The sequence below is a fragment of the Rhea americana genome, unplaced genomic scaffold (genome assembly GCF_003343005.1).
Source record: "Rhea americana isolate MKP2758 unplaced genomic scaffold, rheAme1 scaffold_60, whole genome shotgun sequence".
NCBI classification, from domain to species: Eukaryota; Metazoa; Chordata; class Aves; order Rheiformes; family Rheidae; genus Rhea; species Rhea americana.
Genome location: NW_028186757.1, coordinates 708852 through 727148, shown reverse-complemented (window position 1 = coordinate 727148; position 18297 = coordinate 708852). Strand labels below are relative to the sequence as shown.

Sequence of the window (18297 nt, the reverse complement as noted above, 5' to 3'; positions counted from 1 at the left end):
CCTTAAAATTTGTTCAGTGCTGTAGAGTAGTTGGGCTTTGTGATTTATTTTTTTTTTTTAAAGTGGATCATGCTTTTGCTTTCTAACAGCCAGAATTATAGTTTACTGAAATACATTTTTAGCATCTCTTCAATTTGAAAAAAACATCATTGTAGGATTAAGTTAGACATCTTTTGATAACGTACGGACAGTGTATCCATTTCAGCGATGTTTTTTTCTGTTAGTGTTAGCAGTTTTTCTACTCAATTAGAGGTTCACTGAGAAAGCTAGAAAACCCATACTCAGGTCTTCGCTTTCTACATTGTTATTAAGTATGAACTTAAATCTGCAAAAAAATAGTATTTCTTTTTTGTTAATGCCCTATAAATCATACAAGTTATTTGAAAGTCTCTTTTGTTTGGAATTTTAAAAATAAAGGGCAAGAGAGACCATCTGAATCTTCAAAAAAGTGCCTCTATTCTGTATGTGCAAAATGTAGAATTCTGGGCCTATGAAAGAGTCCATGTATGCTTGCATTTATGCTTGAATAAACGCAAGGCTTGTGTGCTGACTAAAGGGGAAAAAAAAGATTTTTGTCAAATTTACAAAAGTAGATGTAGCTTATGTAGCTTCAAGTTGAAATACGCTTCTGTAGTATTTGAACTCACACTGAACTGTGGGATAATTTGTTTTGGGAGGGACAGTTAGAGGTTCAAGCCTTTGATTAAAAAAAAAAAAAAAAAAAAAAAAAAAAAGTAAGAGATAGCTCTGAAGGTAGATCATGTTGCCAGGGACCAATGATCTTCACTGGTAAGAATATCATCATTAGTCATGACATGTGAACTACCACAGAAGTCAGATCACTCCATCGTGGCTAGCTTGTGGAGTAAGACAGTGATATTTTTCATTGCTTTTTGGACTGTTACTTCAAAGAACAAAACTTTAACCCCCATAAAGGGGGAGAAGAGCAATGGAACAATTGAGTTCATGGGACACACTTCAGGTAATGTGTGCTGTTGGTTAAAAATCACCAAGAGATAGGAGGTTGAATTTTGAGTAATATTCCAAGGGGGTGTACAGAAGCTGCTTACTTAGTATATGTATTAAAGCTGCTTTTTTTCGGTGATGCTAAAACTCCAATGAAAACCTAGAGTGCCGACCCTTCTGCTGTTAGTGCTGCTGGGTTTTTAATCGTTTCAGAGGTGAGTACGCTACTCTATTCGGTATAGCCCAGCTGCAGCCCTGCCACCAGCTGCTCCCTTCTAGGCAGCCGCGGGCAGCGCACAGCCGTTAAGCAGAGCTCAGCAAAAGGCCTGCCCATCCCTGGCTCATCGCGGCTGTGCACACAGGCACTGCCTGGCTCCTGGCCGCTGCTGCCTGGGCACGTGCGCAGAGGGCACCGCGGGGATGGCAAGGACCTGTGACACCCACCAGACATCAAGCACAGAGAAGTGTCTTGTTACTTAGAAAAAGCTTTACTGACCATACAGGACACATTTCCATACAAAACACAAACAAAACAGGAAACCCCCCACCTCAACAACAAAGGAACAGCCGTGTTAACAGGTTGCTGCTTCCCTGCCCTGCAGGCTTCTGCTCTGCTCACAGGGCAAGCTGATCCACGTTGTCTTCCCTCCTGTTTGCCAGGTGCGACTGGATAATCTCCGCAAAGAGGTTCCTCTTCAGCAGGCTGTAAGCAAGAGGCAGCAGCTGACCCACAGTCTTGTGAAAGTACTGTAAACAAGAGGAAAAATAAGAAAACCGTTGTTCAGTGGTTACACAGGGAGCCCGTGGCCTAACCCTTAAGCTTTACCAGATTCAAATGCCTTTCCCTACCACACCTCAGAAGCACTGTGCACACTTGCACTATACTTGCGTAGGCACAGTAAGGACAGACTGCATTTCCTGAACTACTGCTCAAGTTGCAGGGGGATAAAAAGAGCAGCGTGCGTACCATGGCATATACTGCAGTTTGAAGCGTACTGCTATTACAGTAATATCCATGCATAGAAGTTTGAACCAGTTACTTAGCCTTGGGCTCAGCTGCACAGGAGCCTGGCCTAACCTGTCTACATGTGAGATTAAAAGGAAACACAAGCTGTTCCTTTTCTAGGCTGGGGGAGGAAAAGATGATAATTGGTTTTACTTCAGCTGTACAAAAAATAGCCACGGCTAGAACATGCAGTTGTCCTATCATATTCCCTCCCCTAGAATCTGAGAAAATAACCATTTAAAGCATATAAAAACAAATGTATTTAAATCAGAACATTTTTAGCATGTTATGTTTACTGTGCATGTAAACCCACTATACCTCTTATAATAAAGATTAAAAGGTTAAGCTGTTTTCTATTTCTTGGGTTATGGTTCAAACAACAGCATTTATTCCGGCTCTGTAAGCCATGTGATAGGTAGGATCTAGTCAGAATTGGAAAGCAGTGGAGAATATCTACAGATAGCAAATTCATGATCTCAGCATTTTTGCTCATCACATCACTTACTTGGATAAACTGTGTTGTTAGCATGCAAAACCATTGTTTTCCCCTTCTGTTAACACAGAAGTTGAAAGTTTCTATTTTCAGAAAATCACAGCTACAAAATTACAGCTGTTTCAAAATAGAGGATAGTTTAAGGATGTAATTGCAAGAGTTCATTAGTGACTAGTCTCACATCGCTGTAAGCATGAAGAAAGAAAGGGTTTTCTGCCTCTCCCTCCTTGGCCAATTTGAACAAATTCCTTCACTGCCCTGCTGCACATAGGGAGGAATTAAGCAGCTGCAACAGTATAGTCACATATGCAAGGGTGTTAAATGAGCAGAAAATCAGAGGATAATATACCACAGATTCTGCTGTGCTGTGGGGGACTTACGGGCAGGGTAGTTAGTCACACATTAATAATTTATCAGGGCATAGGCTGAGTACTGAATTTTACTTTGTTTCTGTGAATAATTATTTTAATACGTTTTTGAGTTAAAGTTCAGAAAGTCACTTAGCCAAAGTTATTTTTACTAAGAGAAGCTTTTACATGAGTGTTCTCAGAGCCATCCATATCACATTTATAATGAAACTGCTATTTTAAGTTCATTTCTGAGCCTAGATTTATTATAGATGTGACACTTTTCAGTGATAGGGCCATGATATCTTTACATATGATTAAACGCTATTAAGTCAATCACCTTACTTATGAAATTCTTTGTTAAAAAAAATAGAATAACAATTAGAGAAATTTAGGTGTTTACAAATGCAGTTAGCTAGTGGGAAGTCTTTTGTGCACCATACAGGAAGTGTACACAAGCAACTGATCCAGGATTGTTTTTTCCCCTGCTCTAGGGTTGTTTCAGGGATGGGTCAGTTTTTTGATCTGGTCAAACATGAGTACTTATGCCAGTACAGGTAATAAGAAAGGAGACAGGATAGATAGATAGATAGGAGGCTACAGATAATCAGTATATCTAGACTAAACGCTGCATGTTTAGGAGGCTAGTGAAGACTCATTGTTTATGTACACCAAATCACAAGTGCTAAATGCTATTTAAATGCTTCTGGGGTGCAGGATTATGCTGCCATGCAAGGAATTTAAATACAGAATGCTGTCATGAATACAATTATGTTATTAAAGTTTCCACAGATTAAGAATACTCTTGTAGTCTTGCTTCACAGGAGATTCCCTAGTGATGAAAGTTTGAGTTAGGAAATAAAGTTCCAAGACACAGAACAATTCCTGGTCCATACATAAAATAACACATAGTTTGTGAAATGAGTGTTGTAGTACTCACATGTGATCCATAGCAAAACAGATCCATGCCCAGTTCATATCCCATTCCGTAATCACATTCATCATTAGCAAACTGGACGAAAGTAAGCATTTCTTGAATGGGTGCAAAAGCTTTCAGTCTCTGATCGTCAGTAGGAGCATCAACAATGGCCTTACAAATTTTTTTAAGATTAGCTGCAACAGTAAAAGCAGAATTATTTAAATGTTTACGTAAAAGAAATTTAATACTGCACTAAAGCTGTTTGTTCCAAAGTTGTACTGCATGTGCCACGCTTGCGTGAAGACTGAGAAGATGCAGCCTGAGCTACTGATGAAATGGCTTCTCCCTTTCCTTGGCAGCTTATTCCTACCTCACACCCATTCATCTCAATTCCCTGTATAGGGACAAGCACTCAGGTGGGAATCTTCAGCAAGGAGCTGATTAAGGTTAGAACAACACCAGGGAAAGAGAGGGAAAATAATAAATAAACCCACAAATCCCTGACTGTAGATCAGTTCTTTCGAAGATCTTTGGATCAGTTCTTTTCTTTAGGTGACCCTGCTGAGCAAGGGGTCAGACCAGATGATCTGCAGAGGTCCCGTCCAACCTCAACAATTCTGTGATTCTCTGGATCTACTTATCACACGACTGCAGAAATACTTGTGCCAATACAGAAGAAAGTAGTCTACACTACTACTTTAGAAAGTATTATTTCAGATTTAGCGTTTTTCACCAGTTCTCAACCAGTTTATTTAAAGAAAATACTTAGAGCTTAAGTGTGATTATTAAGACTCTTGCTCTTCACTGCACTGCTATTTTTCAAGTGAAAATAAGAAAACAACTTTTTTGCCAGAGTACACATGTAATTGCAGATTTTTTACTTAAAAAAAAAAGCAGAAGAATATAGTAAACAAGATCTTTACCATTTGTTTCTGGAAGTTCTCTATATCCAACATCATTTTTGTCTACAGGAACAACAAGGCCTGCTCCATGGAAAGTTTTGGTCACCACCTAAGTAAAGAACCAGAAAACTGAAACCAGTACTGTGAGAGAGTAGCGTATGACATAAAACAACTCACTTCACTAAAAAACATTAGCACTTGACTCCTAGTAGTCAAATCAAGTGTAACATCCAGGTTCAAGGACACTAATTTTGTTTTAAAGTGTACAGCAGTTATTCTTGTCAAGATGTTTTTAAGTATCGAAGCTTAAAATAACTGGAAACTCCACTACAATGAAATTCTGATTTGTAGAAATCACTACAGTTACTTGTGTAGTGCTGTGCTATATTTGTTCAATCAGCCAGTGCCATAATCTGGTTTTGATACACATAGGCAGAAAAACACTGTTACTGATTCATATAATGCTTAGCGTTTCCAACAGATCCAACCCAACTGTTTACATGGATCTTCACTATAAAACAGCTTTGTCCATGTTTCTCTTCTGGTACCATTACCTTTTTAGACTATTTGCCCTGCTTTTTGATTTAATCCTATTACTTGGAACACGTATTAATATTTTCTCTCCTGAAGTTTTATCTAGAGAGCTGATGAGCTCTGGACATTCTTAAATGCAGGCTTCTCTGCAGAACAGAAGGGGAAGAGAGAGAAGGGAAGGAAGGAAAAAATCAAGCTAAGTCAATGGAAAGAGTTTAACAGAACTAGTTCTTTCTAGTGGATCAAGAGTCATACTTTCTTATCTCTCTGTTTCATCTTCATAGTTTTCTGTTCAAGCGAAAAACCCAGTTCTTTTGCTCTTCTTGTTAGTTTTTCATCAATGTCTTTCAGAATAGCATTTTTCTTTCTATCAGTCACTTCCTTAAGTTTTTTTGACAAAAATAATCTGTAAACAGAAGAAACACGTCTTAAAAGAGCTTACCATAAAACAAACAAACAAAAATACAGCCTTCTAATCATTAAACCTCCAAATCTTATAATGAAGATTAGCAATCATAGGTTTATTTATACACCTGAATACTTAAGTAGTCTAAGTCTCTCCCTCTGTTCCCTCCCCCACTAAAACTGGCACAGACAGCATTCTAGCATTTCCTATCTGTGTTTGCCTTACAATATGTTTATGTAATCTGCAGGTGCTGAAGATTCACATGAACTCAGTAGCTGTACGTTTTTCTGTCTTAACAATGCAATTTGCTATTTCAGAGCTTTATTCACTGTCCGTAATCCAATCCACACATCACACATATGCAACTGTTTCATCACAATGTTTTCAAAACAAACATCATTGGTTATTCCGCACTAGATAAGGGTGCTTTGCAGGAGGGTTTCATCAGTATGCTTTCTACTTACTAACATGCATCCGTCCTTAGAAAGCTTTCAGTTTTTAACTGACAGATTGTAAAATACGAGAATCCATACTTCTGTCATGTATGTTGATTACACAGGAGCATGTAAGGCTTCATGGATCATCCTGAGTTACATATCAGTATAAATGTTATCCTATTCCAGGTCAGCAATGGTACTCTTACAGTTAAATATTATGTATAATGTATTTATACATAGGCAAGAACAAGAGCTGTTAACAAGATGACAATGTTAACAAGATGATTAACAATGAGTAACAAGATGTTACTCATTTAGTAAGATGCTTAATTTCCTTCACCATTGTTTAATATGCCCTTTCTATAGTCATCCCAATAAGAAGTACCATGTTTGTCTTTTATAGTTGTTTTTGCCAACACTTTTATGTTCTTTGCTATGGAAACATGGGAATTCTTTCAAAATACCAAGTGGGCATTTGATATGAGGAGACCATCCCTTTAGTCTTTTCAACAAAAGTAAAGAATCAAAAAATTAACACTTGCTTATTTTACTTCTAAAGGGAAAATGCTTTCAAGAAGCCTGTAGAAGTTTTTACAGAGTACCTTAAAACTTTCTAGCAGTAGTAGGAAATACATGAGACTTTCTCAAGAAGCAAAGAAACAAAGATGCTTAAGATAGCTGCATTATCCCACATCACATCCACTGATCTATAGTTTCTCTTCTATGCTACTTTTTACAAATAAAAGTAAGTATGAACCTTACTTGACTGCAGCAAATACATTATCACCAACTTGTGAAATCACACAGCTCTTCTTAGCTTCATTTGCACCAACCCACACTGGCAGTTCATCCGGCACATCCCTATTTATGGAAAAGTACATACAAATAGTCAGGTTGTGCCCATTTCTCCTCTCTCAAAGTGAACTTAGTTTGCTGCCTCACCATGCTGCCATCTTCAGAAAACCACCAAAGGAATCCCTAGAGCTAAAGCACTATAACCTTACAGCATGGTTGTGAAAGGAGCTTTTGTCAATACAGGCAGAGAGAATAGAGGTTCCCCTTATTTCATAAGGCTTGGCTTTTTATTCAAAGCATTATGGCGAGAGTTAAAGATGAATAAGGTTAAGTTGCTTGGGGTGGGAGGAGGCTAATAAGTATCTAAATCTAGTCTTTAATAAAAGACAGTGCAGCTGAAGACATCAACCCACATATTAATATCCCATTACAAAAAGGAAAAATTCTCTCACAAGATGATAGCGCACAGCTCTCAAATCCTGTCTCATCAGAAATAGGGAGGAGAATATTGTACACAATTACATTACAGCAAGAGCCTGTTTAATTAAAATACCTGAAATATCCCATGTGATACTGTGTTTTGCCATCCCCAACAATTATAGTCTGGAATTCTGGAGGATCATAGAAAAATCTCCAGTGAAGATTGAAATCTAGCTCTGTTGATTTTACTTTTTTGTGTTTTCCAGCAAGAATATCATATGGTCCAACCAGTTTAAGTCCAACACTTGACACAAGTGCATCTGAAAAGCAAAAGTATGAACTGTTTCACCTTTTGGTGAGCGCATATCTAAACCATGAAGTTCGCACTACACGATATCCTAACTTTCACATATTTATCAGTCAGGTTATCAGAAACCTCCATAAAATTAAGGAGTCAAACATGCTGTTTGCCAGAAAAAGAAAGCTGAGAGAGTCTTTCATTTAGGTAAGTTTCATTCAAGAGTTAGGTTGTTAAACTTTTCATATGAAACTGCTTTTTATATATTTTTATTCAAAAATTCTACTTCAAAACAGTAATTTCTTGATGATTCAGGAATACCTTATATAACATACTGAGCAAGTAATTTTTTTGAGAAGTTGAAGCTTGGGTTGATATGATTGAACTTTAATTCTATTTCGACTTTTGAATATACTTGTAAGAAGGGCATATTTAAATGGACATTTAGTCCCTTTGCATTGTATGATTTAAAAAAAAAATAACTACTTCAGAAAGCTTGAAGGGGATTACCATCTCCATGAATATCTCTAGAATTCTTGTTACACTCTTGGTAGTAGTATCCTGCATTTCAACTGAAAACTGAAGCAGCACTAGAATGAATCTTAACTTCCTGTTTGCCTATGTTTAGGCTATTCCTGAGAGTGAAAGTTAAAACAGGTTAACTCCCTTCCCTGTGCCCCCCTCCCAAGTCACACACAAAACCAAAAACCCACCACTCGGTTTCTCGGAATCTAGCTCCTCACAAAACTTCCAAAACTGGTAGAAGTCTTCAGGCAGTCGAAGCTGGTAACACGTTTCCGCTTCTTGACGAAGATGATCAGGGATATCCGCCTGATCTGACCTTCTCTTTTTGACATCTCCATTTTTTTCACACTGCAGGTAGAAAGCAACTAAGTGAACATTTGTTTATCAAGTCCACAGCACGTTATTTAAAGCAGCATATTTACAGACTACAGCACCCCGGGACAGAGCCCTTCACAGAGGCGTCATCTGAGGCAAGTCCTCAGAGCGCACGGAAGCGCCGAGCGCTCCTCTGAGCAGAACAAGCCTACGGGACTCACGGAAGCACTTCCCGGCCGACCAAGCGAAGGACTGAACGGAGCTCTGGGCTACTCCAGAACGACCATTTCCGATCACAGAGCAGCTCGCCTCGCGCTTTACAGACTCCCCGAACGGTGCCCCTACTCGTTGGTCACACTTGTACCACGCCTGATGAAGCGACGCATCAGGAATCCTCCAAACCTCTGACTGCCTGAACTACTCTGCCAACCTCCCTCACCCCCCCCCCCCAAAAAAAAGGAGTCATTTTAAAGTAATAAAACGCCAGTTTCTCGTCAGGACCGTACTCCGAGGCGAGTATCTCCGCCCACGCAGCCGGAGGAGCGCACGCCGGCACCTCGCTCCCGAGCCCAGAGCCGCCTCAGGCCACGGCCGTGCCCGGCCCCCCCGGCTTCCCCCCGGCCCGGCCCGGCCTCGCGCACGCCAACGGCCACCTGCTCCGGGCCCGCGTCCCCGCCGCGGGGCCGCCGCTTCCCGCCACCTGTCATGTTTCCGCGGGCCGCAGCCCGCCCGCCCCCGCGCGCGCGCGCGCGCGCTTCCGAGGTCGCGCCCCGCTACGTCAGCGCGCAGCGAGGCCCGGCCGCCGTGCGCGTGCCTTGCCCCGCCCCGCGCGCGCTGCGGGGGGCGGCGGCCGTTAAACGGCGGGCTGGCGGCGGCGGCGGCTCCCCACAGGGAGGTGTGGAGAGGGCGCGGCGAGGGCCAGCGCCGCTCCCTGCGAGCCGGAGATACCGCGAAGCGGCTGGGAACAGCTGCCCCGTAGTGAAAGCGTGAGGGAGCCGAGACAGGACAGGTAGCGAGCTCGCCCGGGGAGGGGAGAGGCGAGGCGAGGCGTCCCGCAGGGTCCCGGCCCGGGTGACAGCAGCCGGCCCCTCCCGCTAAGGGCATGGAGGCCCTGCCAGGAGGGGCACCGCGTCTTCCTTTTCACCAGGAGACGCCTGGTGTCAGCGAATAAGCAGTTTTGGAAGCGCAGAGCCTGATTCTGCGTCTGGGCATCAGCTCGTGAGCCAGCCTGCTCTGGTGCTGGTTGGCCAGGGTGGGAATGATTAGAGGAGGAGGCAGGAGGAAAGAGGGATAACTATACCTTGTAGCTGTATTAATTCCAGGCTAGAGCAAGAGACTTTTCTGAAGTGAGGAGTGGGGATGGAGTGAACAGGAAGATAATGAATGCAGTTAACTCTTGATTGCTAGTCCATCTGTAGGTACAGCTAGATGCTAGAGAGTAGCTGTGACGGTTACAGCCATTTTCCCACCTCACTGGTAGTTGGTAACTCAGCGTGGGACTGCCTGTATACTTTTGAGGCTGTAGTCTTCTATTTTGTACCCTGATTACACATGTGCAAATTCTTGTAATAGAAGTTAGTCTCCCTTTCCCAATATTCCACTCTAAAGAAAAGACTACATTTAATTCAGATAAATACTTCAGGTGTAAATTCGTATCAGAGAAGGAATGACAGTAATTTTCAATACATAGGACTCTAAAGCCTCTGCTTTAGCATTTGGCAGCTACCAGTAATGCAAAAATATCATCACGTTGTTCTCTTGATTCTTTCACTGGAAGAAAAGCTGTTTCACATACAGTAAATGGAACACATACTTCAGTTACAGAAGACTGCATCATATTATACAACTTCCACTCATTTCAGTATATTGCCAGAAGATATTTGCTTTGCACAGAAGGAAAGCCTAAAAAACCCCAATACAACCACACAGGGAAGAGGAAGGAAGCTGCTAATGTCTAAGCATTCAGTTATCTGAGTTATTGGAACATACATTGGTTCTTTTTCTAGAAGCACAATGTGGTAATTAACCACAGAAATTCTTACTGTATGCAGGAAAAAATATATATGGCATAAATTTATTTATTTATTTTTTTAATCCTCCTGCAACCTATTAAAGCTGTAAGTATGTTATGGTACAGTTTATCAGGTCAAGTGCTGGAATATGCCTCAGTCCCTTTCATCCACATCTGCCAGTGACAGATCAGTAAAAGCAATGCATAGCTAACAGAAGCTTGATATGAGACTTCAGTTTTATAAAGTTTTTATGGAATGTGAAAGGCCATTACAAAATTTGACCTCCTTTACAAAGAGGTCAATTTAAAGTTGCAGTATTAATCTTAGTTTCACCACTTCCTATTTTTTTTTTTTTTGCTGTTTAATGACTGAAGATTTTGACATAGTGTGAAAGTTGCATTTGCAGCATTTGTTGTTTACATTTAGGGACTATGTTATGGGGAGCGCTATGTTCATGATGTTGCTTCCTGTCCATAACAGTAGCTACTAGCAGGAACTTCGTAGAAACCATGGACAGATTCCAGGTAGATGTAGGATAATATGTGACATAATGTTTCTTCCTTCAGTTGAAGAAATTACTGTTTAAGTCAGTATTAAACATAGCTTGCGAAACTCCTGTACACATTAGGAAGGAGTATTAAATTGCAAATTTGAACCTTATCTGAGAGACATTGTTTCATAAATACCTAATAGCCTCAGGTTAAGCTGAAACAAGGCACGAATGCTCACTAAGGAACTATGAACCTCATTTTCTTCCTGAGAAGTGTGAGGAACATTGCCCTGAGGTTTCCTTGGGGGTATATGCTTTTTAATAATAGACTCACTATCACTCCATAATCTCTAGTATGCCAGATCTTAATCTTATCTGAGGCTAGATAAATAGTACCTGAAGGAATGACATTTTCTCAGTGGCCTGATGGGACTGATTCTCTGATGACTTAGATTCTTAATTCTCAAGAGAATAAGGGCCTACCTTTCTCACCCCATATCATGCTTACATCACTTACCTGAATTCTAACCTTATATAGAGAACTGATTCAGTGATATGAAAGGTACTGATATTTGCTACTTCAGCATTGAAACTAGCAAATGAATACTAAGTTCTGCCACCATTTCTATTTCAGGATCAGCTTTTTTCCTATTGCAAGATGATGTTAATTCCTTGATTAACCTCACCTCCAAGCCTGTAACTTTGCAGATGTTTATCAAGCCCTTTTCTCCTCTTTTTTTTAAAGCTAAAAGAAACCATTCACATAGCCATTTGCAGTTAAACAAGTAGAATTTTAATAAGGCAAATACTAAAGCAACAAAGATAGCTGAAGAATGGCTCATAACTTAATCCTGCCATGTGATAGTCTTCTGTTACAAAACAAGTAAATGAAATCAGTATGAAAGCTTCTACCTTCAGTGTCAGTCATGAAGAAAGGAATACCTTTGCAGAGATGGAGGGAAAACTTTGAAAACTGTTCAGAGATTGACATTTGCCTCTTACAGTATTTCACCTTCTGACACTGAGCAGTGTGAGGTGACGTTCTGATCAGCTCATTTTAGGTGAACCAGTATTTCATAAAGCAAAGCTGGAAAAAATGTAAGTTAGCTAGAAAAATACTTCTGCTGTGGCACAGTGTCACTATTCATACTAGGCTTTTAAGAGCCTAGCCTGAAGAGCCCTTTTACCACTTAACTGAAGATAAAGCTCTTTGAGGTGTATGGATCTGTTGATTTCTCATTCTTTTCTCTATACAACTTAAAGTCTTTCAGACAACCCCTCTTCTAAAATAGCCTGCAGTTCAGTGATACTCTGGAGTCGAACGGGACATAGACTCCAGAAGGAGAACTTCTAATAAGCCCTCTCCAGCTGAAAAGCCTTAGTCTCTCACACTTATCACGCAGGTGCCCCAGCCACTTAATTATTGTGCAAGATTAACAGCATTTGGCCATATTTAAAATTTTTTTTTAAAAAAGAAAAGAATAAAGAAAGAATGGCTATTTTGTGTAATTCATCATGCTTTATATAGATTTTCCAAGTAATTTTAGAGTGAGTGTCTCATGAGAAATAAGTAATGAAATGCCCAGTTACCTGATCCTATCCTATCAGGCTTAAGGAATCAAGCAGCTTAGTTCCATCAAGATCGTGGTTATGTGTGGAAACCTGACTTCACGTGACTGCTTAGTTAGAAGGGGCATTTCTGACGTTAGGTGTATCAAGTGCAGGTGGCAGCTGAAAAAGAGTTTTTCAAAACAGTTTTGGGCCAACATACAAACTTTAGATTGGTTCAGCTCTCAGTTACTCTTCAGTAAGTCTTTATCAGTTCTTTTCTGAAAAGATTTGTTTTTCTTCTTTTCCACTTTCAGAAGTGGAGAGAGAGATTGTAAGGTGTCATGTAGTGTGGTTATACTGTACAGGCCCTTAATAAAGAAAATACTGAATGATTATTCAGTGCACTGTAGTAGTTTTTCTGTGGAAGAAGTGGCAGCTCTCTCTGTCTACATCTACCTCCAAACATTTTTTTCCTCATTTCTGAGGTCCTAGATTTTAAAAGGGTATATAATTTGATACTGATGGCTATATTGTCATTCTTTCTGTTACAACCTATAAAGCTGTGACATGGAAAGCTTTTTACAAAGGACAAAAGCAAGACATACAATATAGCATTTTAAAGCCCTCTCCTTCAAATTGTTAAACATAAGCATCCCGAGCCTATAGCATCAGACTTCTGAATCAGCATAAGCATTAAAAACTTAATTCTAAACGAAGAGATTAATCTGCAAAGTAGCTTTATCAAGCTGTAAAGCCATCTGTACAATTAGTCCTACTCTACAACAAGCCTAGTTCTTTTTAAAAGTGTTTATAAATATTCATTGACAACTTTTATGAGAAACCACAGAACTGAAATCAGTAGTCCTGGAACAAAACATTTCAGACCTGCTTTCTCACAGCCAGATTGCCTTGACAGATACATACATGTGCACACACACATGTAGAGGAATTCTAATTTCTGTTCAAGGACTTTCTGCAAATGAGCAAGATACTACATTTCTCAAGCCACAAGAGGGAGCCATTGAAGTTCTTGTTATTAACCCCCCCCCCCCGACACACACACACAACCCAAAAGAAAGAATTTTGAAGAACTAAGACAAGAAAAAGCATCTTAATACACAGCTGGCCAGATTGTTGTCCTTTTGGACCACTCAGTACGTCTCCTTTCAGAGACAGACTGCTTAACTCCAGAGAATTTAATCTTATTGTAAATAATGCCAGTATATGTACCAAATCTGTTGAAGGTGGGTGTGTGCATGCGTGTCAGCTGTCATCGTGTAGTCATGTTGCATGTAGTGTGGAAAGCGGCACAAATGCAGTGAAATTGTGCTATTTTGAAATAGTTTTAACACTGCAGCTTCTTAAGTGAAGATTTGGTTCTTAATGAGTTGCTTTACAAAATTGCCAACCTTCTCCGCAGGGTAAGCCTCAAATAATCCTCAGATCCCACAGAGCCTCTGTTCCTCGGCTTATCAGCTTCTGCGGGGCAGCTCCACATTTTCAAGTTCAGAGGAGGACATGCCCTCCCTCCCATCAAATTTAGGATAACCGGGAGCTGTGGCCACATTCAGTGTCAAGGACAAGGTTTGCTTCCAAGCAGGTTGTGCAGGAGCGAGCAGTGCTGCGGTGGAGCTGCACAGCGCCTCCGCTGAGTCACCACATCGCTGCTGCGGGTGCTGCCAGGTCGGCTTGGCACCCCGCCAGCCCCCTCGTGCTTCTGCGAGGTAGGCTGTATCAGTCTGCATGAATGAAAGAAGAAAACTCAGTGGGGCGGGGGAAGTCTGGAAGAAAACTAATCAGGATACTGCAGGAAATCTATTCCGAAAAATCCTGAGACCTTTCACGTTGCTGTATTTTGTGGATATTTAAAAAGAGAATATGGAATATGCACATACAGCAAAGGTTACATATATATCTTTTTACTCATTTTAGTGTAGTGGTTAGTATTAGTTTGGCATTGATTCAGTGATCCTTGTAATAACTGCTCTTGACAGGAAAGTAGACTCACAGCTCGGCACTGCTGTAATCCAGCACTTTGAACCACTATTTATTTAGACCTGACAGCCAGCAGTAGACTGTCATTTTTTCAGGTGGCAGTAGTATTTTACTGCAAACCAAAGCCTCTCTTTTGCCTCTATTTTAAATGTAGGCAAACCATTCTGTTCACATAAATTAGTACTTGGAACACTGACCCCTGCAGCTACCATAGTCTACATTTAACTTACTTTCTTAGTCCTATGATTTTGGAAAACTGCAGTTTAAGTAGAACCATTTATTCTATCTACCAGTTAAGATTTACAGATGGCCAGTAGCCTATCAGAAGACTATGCAGATGCCTAATTTACCAGGAAGCAGTATTAAGTACATTTAGCTGAAAGCAGCTGTCAAGCTCAGTTCAATGTACTAACTCTCAAACCCAAGAGTCTTCACTTAAGAGTCTGCCTCTACAGGGGATTGTTAACAACATAAACACCTATCTAGAGAAGGTTTTATTTTCTCAAACGAAACTAGAACTATTGAATTAGTAAGCCTAACCCCTTTTTTTTCTAGTGGGATATTGCTTTCTGAGCCAGCCAGTCACAGTACAAGATTTGTTTTCCAGTTATGCTTTGGTTATTTGTGGATGCTATGCTTCTCTTTGTCTGTAACCTTTCAGCTTAAACCCTTTCTAACAGGAAAATAGAATAACTTAATGTACATGCCTATCACCAGCACAAATCCTGCATGTGTTTTACCATTAGTAACCTTGAAGACTGTCATTCTTTCATATTTAGTTACATATATATATATATACCTTGCCTCCCAATTTTGATTTTCACAACTCTGTTTCAGTGGGACAACTTCCCAATGTATGGGTAATTAACATTCTGCTGTTACTGTAGTTTATGCTGATAATCAATACAAATTATCAAACAATATGTATAAGTGTTGACTGAAGATGCTAACATTTCATTTGGTACATATGCCCTGCCTCCCTCCCCCAAGTGATAATGGGGTGAGGAGGTGGAGAACGGTGGCTCATTACAGAGTCATTTTCAGCTTAGGCTGGAATGAGTCAGGAGGCAAGCAACCCTGTATAATTCCCTCTCTCCATTTTATTCAGGGTCTAAAGTTGGTTGAATTGATTATATTTCTATTATCTGAGGAGAGCTACAGAACCACTGGCTCTAAGTGGCTGGCAAGACTCCTTTAGGAGCTAAGTAAATCCATTTTTTATATTTTAATATCAAGAGACAGTAATTTATATTTTCAGATAAACCGCTCTCAAACAATAAGTACTGTGACAATTACTGCTGTGAGATTCACTAAATCCTCAGATACAGTGTATGGTTTATGGTGAACAATCCAATTATAGTTAGCAGCTTCTGTTAGGAACATTCCTTCTTTCATTTTGCTCTGTATCCCGACAATCACAAAACATTAATAGGAACAGAAGTTTAGGCTGGATTTACCATAAATCTTAAATACACTGCTAAAAAATTTTTTTTTTGACTTTTTGTCTGTTTGTGTCTGAGGCTCTTCACTTGGACCTACTTGGCTATTTCCCTCACCGGATGGCTTCCTGTTCCACATTACAGTAGACTACTGCCTTGGACGTCTCCTAGCCAGTATCACAGGATCTGGCATATTCCCATGGTGCCATTCCTGACTAACAGCCTCAGTGCCCAGAGCTGCATAGCTTTAGCACAGCCCATTTGTTAATGTTAGCTTTCTTAATTCAGGTGAAGTACTGTGCTGACACAGCTCTACTGTTTCCAGTTCTATAACCAGTTAAATGCAATATGTAGCTGGGATTGCTACACTGCAGTGTTGCACAACATAAGTTGCTCTGTTTTGTGTGACCTCGCTTCCCATTCATTTGTCTTGGTGCTTGCTTATGGCAGCTTACAACACCACAGCATGGTAGCAGAGCTAAAGCCTTTCCCCATGCCTGCAGCCTACTCAAAGACAATGGCACTGCGGAAGGCAGGTTTACACATAGTATGAGAAACAACCCTATTCTCATCAGGGTGATGATGGGAGGAGGTGAAGCCCGGCCTCCACCCTTGATGCAGATACACTGAAGCCTTGGGCTTGCCACCGCTTTCACATGAGAGCTAGAGCTGCCTTTATTGCAGTAACCCAATTCCTGCTGACTCTACTAGGAAGCTACAAACATGGTATATCTGAAAGTCCAGTCCTTTGCACCACAAGAAGAAACTGGCATGCTTCCTCAGGTTCAAAGAGCCAACATCTTATGTGATTCCATTCCTCCAGGGCCTACAGCTTTTTGAGCAAACAGATGTGTTTGTGGAAAAGCAATTTAGGCAGCTGTAGCAATCAATGCTGATTTTGATAAAGTAGGTTAATGACCCCAAAAATCTATTCTATAGTCCCTTTCACATGGGATTTTGTCTGTAATAGCATCAGCCTTTAGTTTTGAGATTTTGTGAAGTTAATCTTTGTCTTTATTAGGATGTACTGTTTTTTCACAAGCAAAAACACCTACAGCTCTTAGAGATTAGGGATTTTGTAAGCACATCAAAACTGCTTTTTGACAGCTACCCACAGTAGCATGCCAGCTTTTTAAACCACCAACTTCATTACCAGCAGAATACAAGCTCTGAGCAGTTTTTCATAGTACATTGGCAAAGAAAACCCCTAAGGTTTGCTTCTATCTTAAAGGCTGTTTTAGGACCTTTCCTAGAGGCTGCTGAATTGGCAGTATTAGTGATAGTACTAGCTGGCCAAATTGTCTTTAAAAACAGACAGCCCTCCCCAAAACACTGCTGCTACACCTCCTCCTCCCTATCCAGATATTACACAGATACAAGTTTCCATGTCCAGAGAGGCCAATCTCCCAATTCAGAAACAAGTCCTGTCTTTTAAATTAATCATCAACTTTACTCTTGTCAGAGCAGCAAAAGAAGAATCTAGATCCTCAAGCTGCACTGGTGAAGAACTACAGGACACTGGCTTATTTTATAGTAATAAAAGAAGCAAATGTAGAAAAGAGACACTATTTGATAATCTTATTTTTTGGGTATTTAAATCTTTTCAAAACAGAAAATCTAAGAACACTATATGCAAGATAGCTTCAGTGCTCAAGATATTTTTGTGCTATATCTAGAGTGCAGGGCTACAACTTTACCATTGACTAAGAACCTGATTCTCACCCATGGATCACTGCGTAAGAACACAGTCCTTACCACTCAGCTTACTCACAGTTAAAAGCGTTCTTTCCCCCCTCTGTTTCATGAACAAGTTAAACCAGTGCATCATCTCAACACAACCTAGCTCGTACCTCTCTTTACAAAGCAGCAGTTGTTACTTTCTCAGCAGAAAGCAGACAGCACAAACACAACAGATATTGTCAGACAGGATCTCTGTCTTTCCACCACTCTCAGAGCAGAAGCAAATACAGCCTCTTATTAAATTAGACATCCCAGCAGATTTTAAAAGAAAGATCTCACCATTGCAGGACAAATAAATAAATAAATAAATAAATAAATAAATAAATAAATCCAGAAGTACTATCTAAATCTAAGGCTTATGGGGAAAGCTATATGATTTCTTACTACAGGCTAGGATGAAGCTGATGTAAGTTGTTCTGTCATGTAGTTGCCCTCTTATAGGTATCAGCCTTGACTGGTAGGTTGCAGGATCTCAGCTGTACCTGCTCCCTGGCTGTTCAACCCCTTCATGTCTGGTTCCAGGTTTTGGCAAATGTAACTGAAAAAAAGCTTTGTAGGTTTGAGATTTTACATTGTTTAGCTTATTAGATGAGCTCAAGCAGTGTGTAGTGTCCCCCAAAAATGCCAAAGTGTAACTCACTATACCTTCTTTTTTCCTGCTGAGTTTTCTTATTTTTTGCTTTACACATTCCAGTCTTTCCTACTTA

At 40.4% G+C, this 18297-nt stretch overlaps 1 protein-coding gene across 1 annotated transcript; it reads right to left on the bottom strand.

Annotated features, from left to right (window-relative positions):
• Positions 1 to 1435: 1435 nt before the first annotated feature.
• On the bottom strand, positions 1436 to 9104 carry HPF1 (histone PARylation factor 1). The gene is made up of 8 exons (XM_085319845.1): positions 9017 to 9104; positions 8237 to 8396; positions 7359 to 7545; positions 6773 to 6871; positions 5423 to 5573; positions 4655 to 4742; positions 3753 to 3925; positions 1436 to 1713 (listed from the first exon to the last, which is right to left on the bottom strand). Exons 1-8 carry the CDS (start codon positions 9068 to 9070, stop codon positions 1582 to 1584), a joined length of 1044 nt encoding a protein of 347 aa, XP_085175971.1. The 5' UTR covers positions 9071 to 9104; the 3' UTR covers positions 1436 to 1581.
• Positions 9105 to 18297: the final 9193 nt, after the last annotated feature.